The 21,792-nt window shown below is 42.8% G+C and overlaps 1 protein-coding gene across 1 annotated transcript; it reads left to right on the forward strand.

Moving 5' to 3' along the window:
* The first annotated feature begins 1,794 nt into the window (after positions 1–1,794).
* On the forward strand, positions 1,795–20,507 carry LOC104617143 (nuclear receptor subfamily 1 group D member 2-like). The gene is given in 8 exon segments (XM_010282379.1): positions 1,795–2,084; positions 2,086–2,203; positions 4,182–4,270; positions 5,226–5,370; positions 6,956–7,572; positions 10,993–11,178; positions 15,039–15,249; positions 19,502–20,507. Coding segments are annotated over 8 exon segments (1,653 nt in total). The 5' UTR covers positions 1,795–1,994; the 3' UTR covers positions 19,699–20,507.
* The last annotated feature ends 1,285 nt before the right edge of the window (positions 20,508–21,792 follow it).

A 21,792-nucleotide genomic window follows, 5' to 3' on the forward strand; every position in this document is an offset into this window, starting at 1 on the left:
CCCCCTCCCCTCCCGAAACTCTCTGTCCGTGGTCCCCTATGACGTTGGTGTTACCCTGGAGGGAAAAAGAGCATCCCTCTCTATGAGGCAGGCTTTAAAGATAGCAGGGGGCGAGGCGGCAGCGCGGAGGAACATGGAGTTCCCTGCAGGGGCCCTGTTTGCGTGCCCTGCTCCGCCCCTTGCGGATAAGGATGGTGCCCGCCGAGACATTCAGTGCCTCCCTTGGAGCAGGTGGACTGTGAGCTTTGCCCTGGCACCTGGCAGAGGCGCGTGCGGCGCCGTGAGATAGCAGGACCTTTGTCAAATTGGTGGTGTCTTACCCTAGCACGGGCGGTTGATGGTGTCTTTTTCTCACGCTGTTGCGGGATCTCCGTGTCCATTGCAACCTTCCTTTCTCCAAAAACTTGACCCTGGATGCCTGCTACGCTGCGTAGAGGATCTCTTAAAATAAATAAATAAATAAATAAAATCTGTGCAGGAACGACCACTGCGATGCGGCGTAGGGGCACTGGGGGCCAGGAACGTGAGAAGCGGTCTGCGTGTAGCGTACGTGTCGCATGGCCGCTTGGTCTGACTTCTGCTCCGCAGCGGCTCTGCCGGGGGCTCCTTGGCTGCGCGCTCTTTAGGGTGTCGGTGGCGGTTTCCTTGGTAGAAAAAATGAAATGTTAAGGAGGAAATGGGCCAGCGAAGCTGCCGTAGCAATGCTAAGAGGACCATTACAGCTGATCAAAGTAATGAAAAATTGTAAGTCAGGATTTCTTCCTGCAGCAGTGATATTTTCTAGGGTTGTGTAACACTGCTGCCTAATAGGTGTAACAGCCTTTATCTGTGAGGAGGCGATGGCTGATGTAAGGGGCTACAGCCCTGTCCTGCCATGCCATGTCAGTTGATGAAGGACTCTACTTCTTTCTTTTTTCTTCCAAAGAAAGCCAGTGCATGGCCCTTTTAAAGTTTTTGATTCTTAACTGGTGTGTGGAGTTCCTTGCTGCAGTGTCCTGAGTCATCTGTGAAGAGGCTTCACAGAGCAACACAGGCATAAAACAGAGATGCTGAGTGTAATTTATTTAAACAGTTGCGTGGCTTTTGCTGTTGAAATTTTTGTGTGAAGTATCAAATGTTTTTATATTTACTTTTGAAGTACTGATTGTTGGAGACAAACTCAAATGAAGTGAAAACAATTTATCTTGCTTACAAGCAAGAAAAAGGAGCCTGTGAAAAGCCAGCACTGCTCCCAGGTCTGCCTGAGAACAAAAAGCTGTTTCATCTGAGGGATTCTCAAGTGTGTCAGATTGCAAGACGCGGCAGGACAGAGGCTGCTTGCAAATGGCAGCCTGGCAGTTGGAGTTTAGCTGGTGCTAGAAAGGCTACAAATGCTTGCAGTCAGACAAATGGCCTTCAGTAGGCTAAGCAGGCTGCAGCGCTATTTCTTTCCCTTGCTCCCTTACCTTCTGCACTGTGAGCCCTTCCTTTCTGTGCCTCTGGTGCGTAGCCTGCGTGAAGTCTTTCTCCCTGCCCTATTTCTGTCCCTAACCTAGCTTGTTTGCCTTCTGGCTCCACAACGCTGTACGATCCTGTCTTTGCTGTGGCTTCAGACAAGCTCTGCTCAGAGGGTGGCCAGGGAAACCCTCCCTGGGCCACCCCGTGCCCTATCCCCGCTGCCCCGTCCTGCCAGCACCATAGCTTGTTGCTCCATCTTTTGGTTCTGCCGTTTCATCTCGACTTGGATCGGAGGAGGCTGACAAGATGGGAGAAGGGGATGGGGCAGACTGGGAAGTCAGCTGTTGAAAAAAGGAGAGAAGCAAGGTGGAGGTAGGGAAACGAGTGCGCCCAGGGACACGTGATGGCTGGGTCTGGTGGTGCTGGGTCACGGCGTGGCTCACATGGCAGTGGTGCATGTCTGCTTGTTATGTCACTACGTGCTGCCTTTTTTCTCTTGCCTTAGGGGGTGTGATAGCTTACATCAGCTCTTCAAGCTCGGCATCTAGCCCAGCCTCATGTCACAGCGAGAGCTCAGACAGCGGTTTCCAGTCGTCCTCTTCGCCTGTACCATCTTCTCCAAACAGCTCCTCCTCGGAAAGCGGCTGCAATGGCCGGAGCAGCGAGGGCTCTGACGGGGCACCGAAGAGCGATCGGCTGGAGGAGACTATTAAAACAAACCAGTCGAGTGTTGCTGGTTTGACAAAAGGCCATAATGGAGTCACAAGTATGTTTGGTGCCGGTTCCCGAAACCACTGTTTTCCCCTTACATATTACGGATGCATATGTTACAACCAGGCCCGCCGTGTGGCTTGCTGTGACAAGCTGTGACACAGCAAAGCCTCCGTTTTTTTCTTTTTGCGTTGTATGTACGGTAATGCAGATGGTATTGCCGTACAAATGCCAATAGATGGAAGTCCCATTGCTGCTGACTTCAAACAGTCCATAAATACAGTCCAGCTTTACTTCAGATTTTCACTAGTGAAAACTGATCTGAATAAAAATCAAACACTTGGTTAAAAAGGTGCAATGAAGTAAAGGTAATAGTGCCTTCAGAAGTATTTATGGGGCTGTCTTGCAAATCTAGTTTCTGTTTTTTCATAATCCCTCCCCTGCCCCTTCACCTCCCTCCCACCCCCCTAATTTCTTTGAGGAACAAAATAAATAAATTACCAAAACATTATATTATATTTACAGCTGTATCTGGGACCTTTATCTTTTTGATTCCAAGTCTTAATTTGTGGATGTAAAAACCAAAGTGCTCATAAGCTAGAACTAGAGGATAGCCTTTTAAAATGCATTTAACAATCTAGCTCCAGCTATTTGCTTCACACTTTTTTTGGTAATGAGAGCAGATCAACGATAAAGAACTATATCTGAATAGTTTCGGAAGGGCAGGAATCAAACTGAGTACTGGAATGAGTGTTTCAACAAACACTCAGCTGGAATTTAGACTATTCTTTTGAAGGCTGAATTCTTTTATTGGCAGAATTGTTTTACCATTTTGAATTGTTACGAAGCTAGAATAAATATCTAACAGTTCTACCTTAAAAGCCTTTCTTTTTTTTTTTTTTTTAATTGTTCCTACTCAAAGTTCTTAGTAAGAACCTTTACTTCCTCCTAAAAATTTGCTAACAACTAGGGTTTTGGTATCAGGGCAGAAGTTCCTGAAGATGAAACGTGTTGTAAACTGTTCAGATGTATAGATAGATAGCTAGTGCTCATCTAAAAATGTTATCTCTGTTAAAAAAAAAAACAAAAAACAAACAAAGGGAATTTTGTGGCTTGGTTCTTTTTCAAAACCTTAAAAAAAAGAAAAAAAGGTTTTAGTTTCTCTTTACAAATGAAGCCCAAATGTCAAATAAAGTACTTTCTGGTAGACTATGGTTCAGTGGGAGTATTTCCAGCTGTCTTTGTTGCTCACTCGTAAGGTAACTTTGTGGTTACCAAAGTCACTGGTAAAATTGGCTTCAGTGAAACCGGCGTTAGACTAGGATTTAGGACTTGCAGAAAACCTTTATTGACAAGCTGAAATAAAATAGGGGGGGAAAAACTTAAAAAACCCAAACCATTAATGTATTTAGAGGGCTGAGAAAGGTATTTTCAAGTTCAAGTGTGCAAGCATGCCATTCTGGATATGCAGTCAAATGAGTCTTTACATATTTAGATGTGGCTGAGTTAGCACTCCTAAATTGTTACCAGATAGGTAGAACGTATGACTTGTTTACAATATATAATAAAATTTAGTGTCCTTTAATATTTGTATTTTTAAGAAAGGGTGTTTATTCTTTGTTGGGGAAACTGTAGCCTTGATATTGGGCTTACTTGTCCTGATGGAAAAACAGATTGAGCCCGAACTTCCGTGGCCTAGTTAATTAAATGGTCCTTTTAAAGGTATGTAAACATAAGCAGACTTTCTTTTTCTACAGTTGAGTACAATGCTACTGTGATTGAAAGTCCAGTGAATATATGCTTTCTCCCTGTTCTGTTGGGTGCTTCATGTTTGTCTTCTTTCCCCCCTCCCTTGAGCTGGTACCTTCTGAACTGTTGGGGATTTTTGTACATTCTTCTTGTGTGTTCCTCTGCTGTGGTTTTTTTTGTATGTTGATACATTTTACTTTTAGTCCAGGTTTTAAAAGCTGTAAACATGTTCCTGCAGTTGTCATTGGTTTTCTATATCCTTGACTTTTCTGTTCTGATTCTAGAATTTAATGGCATGGTTCTTCTTTGCAAAGTCTGTGGAGATGTCGCTTCAGGATTTCATTATGGTGTTCATGCCTGTGAGGGCTGCAAGGTGAGGTATATTTCTGCTCACCTTTCTGCTGGTGAAATGCTCAAGTTCTCCATGTGGGGAAAAAGGGGTGATACTGCTGAAAAAATATTGGCATGCTTCTCTGTTGAACTTAAATCTGAGAAATTTCAGACGGCGTATAAGTTGTAGGAAAAGGCACACTTAGCAATACACAGCATTTTTCAAACTCTGCAGTACTTTCTGTTCTCGCCCCTTGTCTAATCCTGCCTGACCTGGAGTGCGCGGCAGAGAGCAAGAACTGGAGGCAGAGGTGGCAAGAACCGTGTCACGCAAGACACGTGAATGTTAATTGCATTAAGAGATGGGGGGTGCAAGTCCTCACCTGGGCTGGGACACAGAACAAAACAGCTTTGGAAAAGTAATTCTTTACCACGTGGAAAGCCAGAAGGGGGTGCTTGCATGTTCACCCATCAGTAGATCTATGTTTTCTGATACTGTAATGCTGCAAATGTTATGCTCTGTGAAGGAGTTTATCCACCTAAGGGTTGTGTGGAAGAATCACCTTTGAAGGTCATATGGTGCAACAGGATGGTTTTGGTGCCATTATGGAAATTGAAGTGAAAAGATCTGATTTCTGACTTTCATCTTTGCACTTGATGTCATAGGAGGTTGAGGGCATATCTTATAAACTCTCTGTACAGTGATAAAGGTAATACTGGAGACATTTTGCTCTTAAGTGCTGACTATGCAAGGAACAACTTAGCATCTTCTATAATTAGAAATCATAACTAGTTTGCATTATACCCAGATCACATATGAAGGGGAAGCAAGTCATGAGGAGTAGCAAGTTCTTTAAAATCACTTCAGGCTGATGGCTTTGAAGCAGCTGATGAATTGCAGTGAAGTTTTTTGTGCTTGCGGAGATGAATCTTGGCAGGAGGGTTTGACATGTGCTGTAGTAATAGTTGTGGGGGTTTTTTTGTTTGTTTGTTTACAGGGTTTTTTCAGAAGAAGCATTCAGCAAAACATCCAGTATAAGAAGTGCTTGAAGAATAACAACTGTTCTATAATGAGAATGAATAGGAACAGATGCCAGCAGTGTCGTTTCAAAAAATGCCTGTCTGTTGGGATGTCAAGAGATGGTATGTTCCTCTACTGAGTGGTGATCATCTGAGAGGGAATCTGCTACCCACCTCAAAACCGATTGCTAAAGGTCTTAATGGCAGAAAACGCAGCCAGCCCGATTGTCAGGGACAGGTTCTCTGTCCGAGAGCATTTAGATCAACTTGCCTTCTTGCTCCATGACTCCCCTGAACTGGTAACGTAACACTGGCTGCAGAGCTGTCCTCCTGTCTCCGGTGGGGTGTGCTGCAGTGGTCTGTTAGGGGGACGGTTGTAACAAGAGTCTCAATTTTGGTTTAATGAGTTAATATTTATAGCTGTATCCTGCCTGAATCTGAACAAGAGTCTTCTCTCTTTTTTTTTTTTTTTTTTGGTGTTTTGTTACTGTTGCTTTTGCAATGGAAAGGAATTCTGCCCAAGCCGATGGCCTTAGAGTAATCATTATAGAGCTTAAAGAGTTTGGTTTGGGCGCATGGGATGAGCATCCATCTGCTTGGTTCTTTATTTTTTTCTTGGAGGGAGCAGGAAGGCAAGGAGGAAAAGGTAATGTTGAGCTATGTCTCTGACCACCTTGCTGGCTATCCTCTTCTTGTGACTTCATTAAAAATGTAATGCTGAAAGTGTAGTTCATTAGTCTGCTACAACTTACTGTCACAAACCTGTCACAGAACTCTTCCTTCTGTTTCACTTTTTAATTTTCTCTGGCTGTTTATTTCACAAGAACTAGGAATCTTAGGCTGTTAATAATTTAGTGGGTGGAGTGTTAAAACTTATTTTAAATAATTGTTTCGAGTTCTTGTTGTGCATAGGAGTTATTTCATCCCCTAGGCGCTTGTTTGCGCACAAGGTTGCACCTGCTTTAATGAAAGAGATTTGGTTACATTAATGACGGACTACTGCGTGAACATAATTACATCAGTCGAAACTGGTTATGAGCCCTTGTAAGGCTGCGGTTGGGCAGGATAGAGGCAGTTGTAGATTCCCTAGGACAGGGTCAAAAGTGCTGCAGCCACAATGGTGCCCATCCCCTTGCCAGCAGAAAATGTCCTTGTCAAGGCAAAGTTATCGGGAAAATTTGGCAAGGTAAGCTTCATTCAGCATTGACTCTCTTAACTGTTTTGGCAAATTATATAATTGTTCCGTGAGGAGCTGTCTTGTAGGACTTCTATTCAAATATGATAGGAACTGTGTTTACATTCAACTAATTGTCAGCTCACAAAGTTGTACTGATTTAATTGATCCAATCTTAAAGCCTGACAATTAACTAACACAACTGTGTATATAGTCCATGGCCAGGCTTGTAGCAAAAGGGGAAAAGGTTTTAGAGATTGTGTGCTTTAGAGCTGCCTTCTCTTTGTATGTAAGCGACAGCATACATTTCATATCTCACGCTGATCCTATGCTCCTTGACTTCAGTGGTCATATCCCTGCTGTAGGAAAGAGAGCAGTTAATGTCTCCCTTAAAAGGCAAGATTTTTGTTTGGGATGTGTATTCTCTGTGTGTGTGCATGCTAACACTTTCAGGATTGACTTTTTTCTTTTTTTTTCCCCCCCCCGCCCCCTTTTCTTTTTCTTCCAACCACTTCTCATTTTTCACCTTGGTAGCTGTTCGATTTGGCCGTATTCCCAAGCGTGAAAAACAGAGGATGCTGATTGAAATGCAGAGTGCCATGAAAACCATGATGAACAGTCAGTTCAGTGGTCACTTACCCAATGAAGCATTAACAGAACATCAAGATCAAGCACCTCAAGAAGACCTGTCCTCCAAGCCCAAACAAGAACGGGAAACCATCAAAAGCCCTTCTCCCCCTCCTAGCATTGACATGGCTAAGGAAGAAGTGATCGGTATGGTCACTAGGGCCCACAAAGACACTTTCATGTACAACCAAGAACAGTCTCAAAAGCCAGCAGAGATGATGCAGTCCCAGAGTGGGGAGAGAGTGACAAAGAACACTGAGCAGTATATCTTGAACAGCGAGCACTGTGTTAGTGGGCTCGGTGGCCCTCAGTACCCTGAAAGGGAGCAGCACCTTGGTGGACAGTACAAAGGGAGAAGCGCAATGCATTATCCAAGTGGCCACGCCATGTGTTTCACAAACAGCCACTGTATGAACTTCCCCAGTGGTTATACTCAGAGGCTGTGTGATAGGATCCCAGAAGATGGCTTCTCTCCAAACAAGAATACCACTTACTCTTGCAGCACTGGAGGAAGAATGCATCTGGTATATTGATATCAATTGTTTGATTTCACTTAGCGGAAGGCTTAGTGGTGGGTGTGATCCAGCTGTGCCTCTTTAGTCAGTGAAGCTGCACACAACTGGCACAACTGCTGAAACTTAAAATAGTGACACAAGTTTGGTAGCGCAAACTGTGGTGGAGAGTAATGAATTGAGTTGTGTGGAGGAGTTGAAATCATACAAGTGGTGGAGTTTCTTGGCTCAGTTTGTATCTTATTGAAAGTAGACTAATGTCAAAGAGCACTGGTTGAAGAAAACCCATGGGTTTTTTACCTGGTTTGACTTAAAAATGAAAACGGATGTTAGGAGTTTATAAATGCCCTTCTTCACTCAGTCCTCTTGAAGACTTCTTTTAAAAAAATCTACACAGTCAGATATGCTGTATTTTCCTTAAAAGTATTTAGAGCAAATTTCTGGGGTGAAACCTCAGGGCTAGGATTTTAAGCCAGTGTGTTTGCATGCCGTGCTAGTGTGTTCTAAAATCTTTCTTGCTGGATTTTTTTGTTGTTGTTTTTTGTTTGGTTGTTTTTTTTAATATTGTTTTGTTTTAATGGGGGTAGGCTTATTCTGTTATAGGCAATGTAAAATAAAGACTCAGTGGGACTCACAGACTATCCTCCTTCCGTAGAAGAGGAGACATCTTCAAATTTGAACAGAGGCAGGAGGAAGATGCATGGCTAAACTGCTTTGAGAGAAGTTCAGGGTCTTTTCTGTAGTACTTATACAAGTGAGACTCTGAATACACTTCTGGGTACCTTAGATGACTTTGCTAGAGCATTTTCTCACTGAATTCTTAACAAGAATGCTTCCTATTTTCTTGTATATGTTTTTTTTTTTTTCCTTAACAGGTCCCTCCCATTTGCCTTGCACCTGCTGTTTCTCTGCCATTCAGGCAACCGGTTCTGTAAGCCCCTTAAAATAGATTGTCCTTCTCTTTATCACTGGAACCGCCTGGGATGAGAGAACATAACATCCTCATTCTCATCCTGCACTCCTGTCGAGAAGTGTGAGCCCCTGACCTTTCTGAAGTACTTGAGCTGCCAGTGTTTTTCTTCTTCCTAGTTAGTAAAGATTCTTCATGGGTGCTTGAAGGCCCCTGAAAGTCTCCACACAGTGAATGCTGTTTGTTTTGATGCTGGATTTCCTTTTTTGTTGAGTTTTTTTGTTTGCTTGGTTGGGTTCGTTGTTTGTTGTTTTTTGTTTGTTTTTTTTTTTTTCTTCTTTGGCTACTGCATATATGGACCGTGCCATCCCTAGCAGGCTCTGACCTTAATTGCAGACTCTGGGCACTACACCTCCTAACCTTTCTTCCTCGCAGGGAAAGTATGTGGAGTCACTACAACGGCATTCTTGGCACTCCTGAGAAGCAGAAGTTAAACCTGTCAGTGGGCAGGCAGGGAGTGACGCTGCCTGCAGAGGCCCAACCAGTCAGTTTGACCTGTGCATAGCAGCTGCAGGGAGGTTTAATGCAGCCGACGATGAGGAAACAAACCCAAACCCAACAGAGCACTGTGGTCCCCCTCCCTGCATCCCTGACACAAGCGAGGGTTTTGCCAGAGAACTCAATGGGAGCCGGATCCAACCAAATGAGTCAGTAGCTGTAAGGGAGTGTAATTAGGCCCTGAACCAGTATAGAGGCAGATGTTCAGGGTTTTGTTTTTTTTACTCGATACCCTCACAACCAGAAAAGCAGAACAGGTTGTTCCTGAAGAGGTTCCTCTAAAGAGAGCAAGTGACTGCACAAGCTGACAGCTCCTCCCATAGGAAGGACTCCTGGGCAGAGGTCTCTCAAGAGAGCTTAGACGTAATACACAGGGGTGGAAGGTGGCAGTTTTCTCTCAAGACCGAGTGCCTGGGAGCTAGGGTAATCCATGGTAGGATAAGAAACTGAAGTGCTTTTTATGTCTGGTTCAGAGCGGCATGCTGAACATTCCTTATATTCAGGGAGTACTGTATTTTTAACAATACCTGCATGAACTGTTGCAGTATCATGGACGGAGCAGTGGTTAGTGTCTGCTGTCCTTCTGGTTGTGTGCCTAGACCTTTTCTTTTGCCAAAATATTTTATGATTTTCAGTTTATGGAAAAGGTCTTCCTCTACCCCACAAGTAATCATTTGGTTTTGGGCGTTGTCCTCAGACACACAAATGATGTTGTGATTCACAACTGAACCAAGAAATCTGCAATTCTGTTCTTTGTCTTTTGGGGAGAGCTTTCTGCATATTGACTGCCCAGTTAGTAACTGATATTTGGGGAAAAAACCCAACAAAACAGAAATGTATATCTGTCTCTCTCCATCTTGTTTTCCCTAGCTGTTGCCGAATACATATGCACACACACGTATATATACCTGTTGAATATATTCTTGTAATGAATGTTAGTAATGGATCTTAGGACCTTCCATGCAAAGAATTGCTAGGCAATTATCAGATTTAAGATGCCCTGCAAAAGCAGCGTAGCTCTGAGGGAATTACTAATCTATTTCACTGTTTTCTATTTGGTGACATTATATAAGATTACACACACTGTTTAGTATACTTGGGAGGAATACTTAAAAGGAATTCTCGTCCTTGATGATGACAGGTGAAATGAATATTAAAAGGTTTAAACTTCATTAAAAGATGTAAATTTTAGAAAGCAGAACTGAAAGTATCTCAGAGCATCTGGTTGGGTTTTACAGAGGGAATTTACTGGCAGTCAGCCTTGACTGATACGTCTGATCTCATTGTAATGGATTCAGACTTTCCTACAAAAAAATTGCTGTATGTTTATATAAAAGAAAGAGCATTTCGTTGTCTTGTGACTGGGCAAAATTGGAATATCAGTTCATTGGTCCTCCTTCAGTGATACAAATAAAAGCAAATACGTAGGAGAGGAAGGTTGTCCTGTTAATGAGGGTGTAAACCTGTGACTCAGGAAACCAAGGCTCGGTTCCTTGTTCTGGTGTTGACACCTTTGTCACCTTGACTGAATCACTTTGGTTGCCTGTAAAACAAGAAAGATATATGAGAATGAATGTACTAGTGACTGTGAGATTGCAAGCAATTGATTGTGAAATCACGATTAATTGCGAGATTACAGGGATAATACAAGTAAGAGAAATCTAGATGTCAGGCATGAGTGACAACAGGGAAGAAAAGCGTAACCTGGGTTCTCTCCAAGGTCAGCAAATTTAGAAACAGAGTGCTAATGCACTGACATAGGGTTTTTTATTGCTTGTTTGTTTTAAAGGGAGGGGGAGAAATTCAGTTGCTTTGTGACTTGACTGGGAGTACCAGTATTCTGGTATTTTTTTCTCTATGCATCATTGCAAAGTTTTCTTGAAAAAGAAACCTGTGTCTTTCAAGTATTTGTCAGTATTTGGAACGGTATTTTTAAGAGTTGTTTTATGTTCTGTAAACATCAGGTCTGCCCAATGAGTAAGACTCCCCACGTGGACCCAAACAAGTCTGGCCATGAAGTCTGGGAAGAGTTTTCCCTGAGTTTTACCCCTGCGGTGAAGGAAGTGGTGGAGTTCGCCAAGCGCATCCCAGGTTTCCGAGATCTCTCCCAACATGACCAGGTTAATCTTCTGAAGGCTGGGACCTTTGAGGTGAGGCCACTGTGTGTATAGCGTGGACCTGACAAGCTGTACATCAGTCTGACCCTTTAAGAACAAAAATAAATAGAACTGGGTTATACTGGGCAGAACCAGCTTGTTTGTGGATACTAGCTGTGAGCTTTCCTCAAGCTGATGGTGTCCAGTGCTTCTGTTTGGCCAAATCTTGGTGAGCTGTCCCTCTTCCGAGAAGCTCAAAAGTGCTCAGCCCTTTTACCCTTTCCTCTTCCCTGGGCATTAATAAATGACTAATGAGGAGCTTCTTGGTTTTGTGTAGCAGCGGTTACTTTGATAGTTACCTTTGCTTAGCCTGGAGAGAAGCAGACTGCATCTGGAAGGGTGGATAGTTTAGAAAGCTATCTATTGACTTAACAGTTTTGTAGAGGAATGCATTTATTGCTCTGTATGTCCTTCCTTCTGCCACTGTGCTCCCTGCCAAAGGCAGAACATCCGTCCTGACCAGTCACCACTAGCCTTTGCTGGCAACTGGGGGTTGCTGAAGCCTCTGCCTCCAAAGCCATAACACTGATAACTAGCTGTACTGCTGCAGCTCTGTAGATACTGTGTACCAGCTGCAGCCTGACTTACTCCAGACTAATCCCACCAGGTCCTCGTGGTTAATTTCACCCACTTGGAAGCATGGCACATATGTGAATTAGTGGTGTTAAACTGGGAATGATACCAGAGAGCTTGGTGCTGTTTTATAATTGGTGACCTTCACCAGGGGACCTTTACTTAAGGATTTAGTTGCTGTTCCAGGCCCTTGTGTCTGTTGGAGACCATGCACATTTTATAAGCATTCAAATGTGAAATTTAAACATAGAGGGTCAGAGGAGCTAAGTCCCAAGTATTCAATGTTACTGTGCTTTTCTGGGGAGGGCAGGGCTGGTGACATTTTTGCTCTTGTTTACTTGATTTATTCTTTCAAAGAGGGATGCTGCATTTCATATTTGCCTGAACTGAAGACATTTCTCGTGTAATGTGTCGGGTCTTTTATCTGCATTTATACAGCCTGGCTCTAAAATGGGTAACTGTTGGGTTGGAAGGTACAAGTTATACTGGAAGACGTGGTGCCTGGAGCGTGTCAGTTTCTCTGTTTCTTCCATTTTGCCATCATGTATTTTTTGCTGTTGTGCTTATTCTTCAGCTTTTAATATTCATCTACAACTCCTGTAGCTAAGGGCTGTATTTTAACTTCTTCAGCTACAGCCTTTTACGTTGCTGTTCACATTACACAAAAATGTTGGTTTCTTCCTCTGCAAAGTGGTATACTGTCCAGTGCCCTCAAGGAGGGTGGATAATCAAGCTTGAACTTTTCCTGTAATGTAAAGCCAAACCTTCATGTTTTGCAAGTAAAATGTTTTGTCTTGGCCTTTCTTCACTTCAAGCTTTTCTCAAGCCTCATTCCTATGCCTTTTTGCCAGTTACAAGCACTGCTGATAAGAAGGTTTCTATATCCAGGGGAATTAATAATAATGTACGGCTGCATGCTTATCCCTATTCACTTGTTTATAAGAAACATTAATGATTTCTGTTAGTCAGCTGGTACTGTAGTTAAAGGACTATGTGGCATTTTAGCAACAGAAAAAAAAAAATATGCTGCAGAGCAGTGGAAAAAAACCCAACAAAACAGGGTTAATGAAACCATTGCAATAGAGGCAAAAACATCTTGAAAGCCTGGTGCATACAAGGTCATTTCTGTCTTCTGGGTGACTAAACTAGGATATCCCAACATCTGCATGTTAATAGAAGAACCTGAGTAGAAGTACTGCCTTGGAGCCTGTTTTGGCTCCCGTGGGCATCAGTGTGTGGCTGTCCTGGCACTGTGCATACCAGCAGCTCATACTCAAGGAGTGCTTGTTCATTTGGGGGTAAGAAGATGCATGAAGACAATGTTGGTACAGAAGCAGCATAGCTATATATATTCACACACACGTAAGCTAAAAAGCCCTCTTAGAATTGGGAGTATTGGGGAGCTCAGTATATCATGGTGGCATTTGCATGGCTTTGTATGGGAGCCAGCTCAGAAACAGCAGTGAGCCTAAAATAAGGACTGGATTTGAATGGGTCCTCCCCCACCTCCACAAGCCCCCAGTCCAAATGTAGTTGATGGTAGAGCTAACAAGCCCCTTGGATCCATTGAGGTAGTGACTCAATTTCTGCACAGACTCACAAACTTGGTTGTTTGGCTACAGGTGGTGGGGAAGTGAGCAAGCACTTGCCTGTGTGCAGATTTTGTGTGCTTATATTGCTATAGTCAGGTGGTAGGGTTGATCAGGTATATCCTCAGCATGCACAAATAGGAGTCTGGCTTGAAGTGAAACATGTGCTATACCATAGTCCAAACTATTTTTCCTTGAGTTAGAATGGTGACACTGAAATCTATGGGCAAGGTCTTTGCCTTAGTATAAATCACCACAGCTTCATGGGCTTTGGTTTTTGAATACTAACTTTAATAGTGGTCGCTCATTATTGAAAGTTCATGTTTCTAAAGCCCAGTTCTGTAAGGGGAATACCATTTTGAACTGGAGAGTTGTTGAGTACCTGGTGGGTCCCTGCTAATGCACAAGTTCAGCTTTGTCTGTCTCCCCTTTGTCTCCTTCTGTTGTATACTGAGGGCTTCAGCACCTAGGTTTCTGCACTCTGTAGTTAATGTCATCAAAGGACATATAGCTTAGGTGACCAAGGTGAATAATATATAGCGCTCATGTGTCCATCAAGATTGCTGCATGTCATTTGGCTGTTTAAATTTAGGAGCAGGTCATGTAATGTGCATGAATGGTGTTTGAATTCTCAAACAGTTTGATTTTTTTGAACCCTCCTTTTTTAAGCTTGTCAAAGGCACTAGCCTTTGCTGAAAATCTGGTTCTCCTGTCATCTGTAGTAAACATTTAAATTAATGCAGTTATATAGGGTAAGTGAGAAGAGGCGACTGTCACACCAAGAAATTACAGCAAGTCTGAAGTTTTAACCAATGCCAGTTGGTTCATTCTCTCCAAATAAGGTGGCTGTTGTGTGCAACTTAAACCTTAAATGTAAATGAGGTTGTTGAACATGAACAAACGAAACTTTACAAGCCATTCCAGAGGGAAACATTTCACAATACGACTGAGAAACCACAAGAGAAATTTCAGCCCAGAGGGGTAAGTTCAGCACATGTCAACTGCTCCAGCCCAGGTGCTTACACCAAAAGGGTATTCCCAGCTGCAGCTACAGACCAGGTGCCGTTTCAAGCCCTGCTTCCGTAGCTTTTTGAGGGCTGTACATGTGGCTCCTTTTCTGCCAGAGCACATTAACATTCCTGTGGGAGCAGCGATGTGGCATGGTGCTTTCCCAAAGAATGCCTAGTGGGCCAGATCATCAGGTGGTGTAAATCAGCATTATGTCAGTGGAGCTGCTCCAGCTTATACCAAGCAAGAATCTGGTTCAATACCTTCATTTTGCTCCTCATACATGTGGCCAAAGAAAGATTTCTTTTATTGCTCAGTATGCCTTTGGCTGTTCAGTGGCTTAAGCAAGTTGTCCTACTGGCCTATTTATGAATGGCATTGTCTTTGTGGCTCAGGCTGTCTGAGGCTTAAATTTCAGTTTTCCTCCCTTTCATGTGCTACAGCCCCTCCCCTGCATCCACTCGCTAATTTTTTCACTTGTTTGTTTCTCTCAGACTACTGGGCCAGAGCTTGCACTGATTTTTACAGCTCAATAGCATGCTGTCAGTTTCTGTATAGAATGCTTGTACAGCGGTTAATGAGACAGTTTGAATGATGTTAAAAAAAGGTTTAATTTTTTCTTTGGCTTTTCTAGAAATCCACCTATATTTATCTGGTTTTGTTTTTCTTTTTTTCTTTCACCAGGTTTTAATGGTACGGTTTGCATCTTTGTTTGATGCAAAGGAACGTACTGTCACCTTCCTTAGTGGAAAGAAGTACAGTGTGGACGACTTGCATTCGATGGGAGCTGGTGATCTGCTCAACTCAATGTTTGAATTTAGTGAGAAATTAAATGCCCTGCAACTTAGTGATGAGGAAATGAGTTTGTTTACAGCGGTTGTCCTGGTATCTGCTGGTAAGGAGAGAAAGTTAACTTACACCTTTGCCCAATTTTGAATATGGCTCTCTATTAAAAGATTTCTGTAAAATGTATACCTTGTTATTTCATGTCTAAGTGCAATTCAGTAGGTTTTAAGCTACTAGCAGCCTGTAATTTACTTTTTTACATACCTGCTCTTTCTAATATTTGCCTTTTGGAAAAATGTGGCAATGGGCTGATATTTTCCTGCTACTTTCTATAGAATGCAAAAATACATCTCATAGCTGCCCGATGGCTATTTAGAAGCCATTTGTCTGACTCATCTGAGTTTCACAGGACAGCATCAGTGAAATTACTTCTGACTTGCACAGCCTAAGTCTTGGGATAAGGTGGTATTTTTACTTCCAAGTGTCGTCATTGAAGTTTATTGCGTATCTTACTTAAGTCTAAATCCAACAATTTGATCTCTGCCTATGTCAGCAAGAAAGCTCTATTCATCTGCATCGTGACTTCTTACCGCTGAAGGTCTGCCAATCCACTAAGATCTTCACTGGCCTTGTATCTTGTTTCAGTCCCTGGATATGCAGAACACCCTGGCCCAGATTCAAAGAAGGATTAAGCACCTACTTCTGTAGTATTATCTAAAGCCACAAATTAGGCACATTAGCTCTGCATATAGAGCCTGGAATACAAGATGCAGAATCCCTGCTTGCTGGGTAAGGAGCTCTCTAGAGGTAGCTAGCAGGAACGCTAGTAGTGCCCACTTCTTGTACGGCAAGCCAGCATTTGGAGGCCACTCACTTCTTGCACAAGTGGACTTCTAAACCACTCATGTGGAAGACCCACATCTTTCTTATGGAGGGCCCCCCCCAGCATGGTGTTGCAGGTGCATGAAGCCTCTGTAAACAAGGTAGGAGAGTTCAGTCTAGTAGCTTTGTGCATGGCCTGAGATGTGATAGCACAGGATGGAGCAGCTGTAGCCTCTTCAATTTGTAAGTGGTTGTAATGAGCAGAGCATGGTACAGACTCTGCAAGCTTCAAAAGCCAGAAGGAATGGCAGCGTGAAGGAAGCATGGCATGATAGTCTGCTAGTGAAAGTGTTCTGGTATCAGAGAGAAATTTGGGCTTTTAGTTGCTTTTCCAGACCCTGCTTTACAAATCTGATCTTTCAAAAAATAAATTCATGAGAACTGGAGACAACCTTTAAAATAAGAACTGACAACCAGCCCTCATCCCTCCTTGTGCGATGTTGTATCTAGGGTACAGCCTCTCTTCTTGCTTGCTCACCTGCTGGGCCCTAGAATATCAGTCTCTGTGCCACCTGTTTTGAATGTGAGGGGCTGTATATGGTCTGTTAAATGTGCTTCTAGCCCAGAGCCAGCCCCACCCCAGCCTTTTAAGCACTGCTTCATGCTGTTGCTAGGTCCCAGCAGAGCTTAGCTTAGGGACGTACTTGTAACACGTACAGCATGCAATGTCAGAGCTGCAACAGGACAAAAAGAGGAGGTGTTGTGGTATTTAGGCTTCTTGCAGCTGCTGAGGATTTTTCAGATCATGACTTTGGACTTTATTGCTACCTTGTGATCTGATCATAACCTTCCTGGATGTCTTCAGAAAATACTTCTAGGGTTTTATAAAGCACAACTTCATTGGCCTTAGGAGGCATTTGGGCCCAAACCTGCATTTGTACTGTATTTCAGACGCAATAGTAACCTTGACAGTCACTGTGAATCCAGCAATTTTTGGATCAACTTCACTGTGTAACTTGCAACTGAATTGAAATGTGTGTGAAAGGAGTGTGGCCCAGAGAGTCATTCTCCATAAGGTGGAGGAGGAACTCAATGAAGGAGGAAGAGTTGAGGAACAGCATCAGAAAGAATGATATGGAGGTGCAGGCAAAGGCAAAATGTGCTGTAACTGGAAGAAGAACTGAAGGTGGAAGAATAAGGCCATTAAGACTTATTCATCTCAAAATGAAAGTTACTGAGAGAAGATTGAAAGGAAGATAGTAGAGTAGTCAAGATTTAGATCGGTTCCAGAAGCAGACAAGACTGTGTGGCTGTTGAATCCTGATTAAGTGATGGAGAATATAAAATACCATGCTGCACTATTTAAAAATCTTTTAAAAATACTTCCAGTTGTTTACATTTTTTTATAAAAATGCCAGTGGAAAAAAAGAAACGTTCATAAGTCTGTAAATGGTGCTAATGGGGAGAACACTTGTCAGAAGCATCTCCACATAACACTGGATGAATAACCACTCTTAGGAGGGACATTTAGAATGTGCAGAAAGAAGCAGCAGGGGTAGTAGCAAGGAATGTGTGTAACTCTGTAGATCCTCTTGTTTTAGTGTCATATGGCAAAGAAAGAAGCAGCAGGGCATACAGTGAGGATGTGGAAGTGTTTCTGGTGGTGCTGAGGAATTACCTTGGTACAATTCCAAAATGAAAAGAATGCCTTGCCTCTGGCTTCAGTTAGCTGGACGTGTTGAAGATGGAGGGGAAATAGCAAGATGGATCATGGGCACTGACAAAGGCGGAAGCAAGGTGGAAGCAAAGCTGAAAGAACGCGGTTCGTGCAGGTGTAGAGACCAGATAATCTTTTAACCGAGGTTGATGCCTTGTGGTAGAAGAATATAAAATACACACTCTCAATTATTCTTTCTTGTTGGGATAGTACTAACAAAAACGTCTGCTGGCCACTGGGAGCAACTGGAGGTAGACTGAGAGGGAGAAGAAAGACTTGGACTAATTGAAGAGAGAAGGCTACAGTAATTTACCCAAGGCTGGGGAAAGACTGGGCTGCATTTTTCTGCCTTCAGAGGCAAGGCAGGACCGCTGTCACTGTACAGAGCTCTTGAGAAACCCCGTCTGGCACACTGTGTGCAAATTTTATCATCCCTGCCCAGGATAGAGCAAACCTAAAGGTTTTGCGAAACTGGGGACAAGTGGGATAGTTAGCTTAACAAATAAGGCAGAAAGACTTCTCTTCACTCATGCTGTCTTAGAGAGCAGCTATCACACCTAATGGACAATCTCCACAGAAGACTGGAATATGTGCTAATAACCATGGTTTGATATTAATCAAAGTTCATAATTGTTAGAGTAGAAGGTTCTGGAACAATCTTTCTAAAGGAACAAAAAACATTACCTGCTTCAAGATGGATCCTTAAGTGGATTATATAATAATTTTTCCCATAGCGGTAGGGAACTGCAGTGAATAGTCCAGGAAGACTTCCTAGACTCTGTTCACCTGAGAAGTCCGGTTGGATTGACACTGACAGCATAAGGAAAGGATTCCTGCTCTGACTGTACTATCTGACTCAGTGCTACTCCAGAAAGCTGTTGTCATTCTGTGTCCTACTTCTGCAAAGTGCTTAAGTACGTGTACACATCAAAGCACATTTTTGTTCATGTCCATCACTTGTGTATGTATGTGCTCTGAATTTACATAGCATTTAAGAAAGGAGGCTACAGCTTGGAAAAAACAGCTACTGTGTGTGGTTATTAGGTGAGATGTTTTGTTTAAAAGTTCATCCTTTTAAGCTGCTTACTTAGGTTCTACCTAAGGACAACAGGCATGTTCTTAAAGACAGCTCTTTTGAAAGAGATGATTTGGGCATAGGATGAGTGCAGTGTGTGAAAGCATAGTATTTGTTTGATGTTGAAATTTTTCTTTTCTTCCTCAGTTGGGAATTCTTGGGTGCCTCATGTTTTATTTTGTAAGTGCTCCTGAACACATTCAGAAATAGTGCCCAGTCATGTCAAGGCTTGTACTCGCTTTGTCCCTGGGGATCCTGTTGTGCAGATACGAGTGTGACTTGTCCGGAGTGGGATTTCCTCCTCAAACGTGAACCTCCAGTTTAAGTTTAGGGTTTTAAGTGCAGCCTTGAGAAATGTTTGAAATTTTTACTTCAGTGTGCCCTGTCTGTCTCCTTGCATTGAAAGCCATGATTCAGCAAAATATTCAAGCACGTGTTTCAGTCTGTCCTTCTCTGGAAACATGGATAAGTGATTACAGAAAAGGTGATGAATGCTGCTGGTTCAGTGTGAGATTAATACTTTGCAAAGTTGATGCTAAATAATGTTTGAAAGACTTTTGGTATGTGGGTTTGAAACTTCTGGCGTAAGTATTTAATTTTTCTTGTGCTTCTTAATTTAGTGAATGATGCTTGCAGTGGCTTTATGTTGCAAACTACATCCACTCAGTCTCTTTTTTTTTTTCTTTTTTTTTTTTTTTTTCCCCCTCCCCCTTGTCTCTTTCTTCACCCCCCACCCCTACTCTTTAGATCGCTCCGGAATAGAAAATGTCAATTCTGTGGAGGCACTTCAGGAAACACTAATCCGTGCATTAAGGACCTTAATCATGAAAAATCACCCAAATGAAGCCTCTATTTTCACAAAACTTCTTTTGAAATTACCTGACTTGCGTTCCTTAAACAACATGCACTCTGAAGAACTCTTGGCCTTTAAAGTTCACCCATAGGCCTTTAGGTCTCATTTGTACTTGGACTTGCCTCGTGTTAAACTGTTTTGTGCTAAAATATGTATTTATACAGTTGTACCACTTGTTGGAGAGAGAGAATTCATAGACTGTGAACAATTGCTAGCTGTCCCATAACCATGCAATAATGCTTCAGCAGGTGCTTTCAGCTAACGGCGGCGCAGCATTCAGAGTCCTCCAAGACATCCAGACCCAGCTGTGCCACACTTCTGCAGAAGGGACTGCAATGAGCCTGAATAAATATGGACTGTTCTTTCACATAAGAACCACCACTGCCCTCTCATGTAAACGGAATGCAAAATAACTGTGTATGTGCATACGGAGCATGGAATGGGGTGGGAACAATCCTGCGCTAATAGGAAAATGGAAGAGCTGATTTAATTGGTCTTTCACTTATCTAATAGATGTATGTCTGTGTCTCTTGATAACTCACTCATGGTTTCACTGTTGTTATTCCATTAAACCCGATGGAATGATTTCAGCCTGCACCAACTTCGCTGAGTGTGTGTTCCTGCCATGTGTATATAATATAAATAGTTAAGTAATGAGTGTTTATGGCTATATAAAGTACAGAGTCGTGTGTATATATGTGTATGTATATAAATAGTTCTATACATAAAGTATACATATAATTTCTTCACAATATTTTAAACTGTGAAGGAATTTAAACTTACAACAGAAGGTGATCTATGGAAAGAACCAAATAGATGACTTTGCATATTGCTGAACTAATTATCTGAGCATTTCTAATTTTTAGAAAACATCAAATTTGCATTAATATGCTGTGTTTGTTAATTTAAAAAAAAAAAAAAAAAAGGCAAAACAACAGAGTGGTGCCACAGGGGCAGAGTCAGCTTCAACTTCCAGAACATGTTTGTAGAGAACCTCAAGTGGAGATGGTTGGTTGTGGCATTAATGAGATTGATTGTCCATTGCCACTGAGGTTCTTACATTCTGATAAAGAAGCACCAAGTTGCTCTTCAAAAACTTCAGCACAGCCAGAAAGAAACTATCAATCAGATGAGTAACAACATCTGTCAGGAAAAAAAAAAACTGGGAAAAATGTGTCCATGGTTGTGTTTGGGTGTATGTGTGTTCTGTGACCATTTATTCCTTGCAATACATCATTTTGCTGCTTCATTACTGAATGAGAATTGAACACAGAAATGTGAGATTGCCCATGTCTTTTCACCATTTGTGGTTCCCATGCCTGTTCTTCTGGAGCTCTCCATTGGTGCGTGTGTGTGTACGTGCAGAAAAGGTGCACTGGATGGTCTGGATTTTTTTCTTAAAAAAAAAACCACCACAAAAAACAACCAAACAAATGGGACTTGTTTTGTTGTTTATGCCAGTAGCAAATTACAAAGCAGAACCTCAAGGCTTAAGATTCTGCTGTTTTTCTGTCTAGGAAGGTGGCTCTCTCTGGGTTTTCTCCATTTGTAGCAGGACCTGGCACCAGAACAGAGAGATGAAAAAAAAAAAAAAGTCAGAGCAGTTGTGTTAATTAGTTATGTTTCTGTTTTGCTAACGTGGGAAGAAGACGCTCCATTACCCTTGTGTCTAGTCGACTTACTGTAGAGGTAGCCCTCTGGGTCTCTAGCGTTCGGTAACGCAACTCTGCGCAGGGAGAGACCCCTCTGTTCCCGCGGTGAGATGTATGCGGTAGCTGGGGCCAGGAGCCAGAACGCTGCCAGGCTCCAGGGCAGCTCCCGTCACCTTTGGGCTGGGGATTTCCCCTCGGAAAGGAGGATGGAGTGCTGACCAGGGGGCCAGGAGCAGGAGGGGGCAGGTGCGTGAGAAAGAGCTGGAGAAAATTTGGCTGTCGCTGCGGCTAAGGAGCAGAAGAGCCCACCCTTTCCCCTCCTCCACAGCTGCTGCAGGGAGAGCTGTCCTCCTGCTCCAAGCTCCCTTAACCACTGGACGACGGCCCCTTAATACGTACAGGTTTGCTACACAAATGTGCTATCGGGGCATATTGTCCTGATTTCTGTTAACAGGCTGCATCCTACCAGTATTACTTGTTTGAGAGCTTCACTGAGTTATGCATTGAACTGTTCAGCCTTTAGCAAGGACAGA

This window comes from Phaethon lepturus, unplaced genomic scaffold (assembly GCF_000687285.1).
Source record: "Phaethon lepturus isolate BGI_N335 unplaced genomic scaffold, ASM68728v1 scaffold16662, whole genome shotgun sequence".
NCBI lineage: Eukaryota > Metazoa > Chordata > Aves > Phaethontiformes > Phaethontidae > Phaethon > Phaethon lepturus.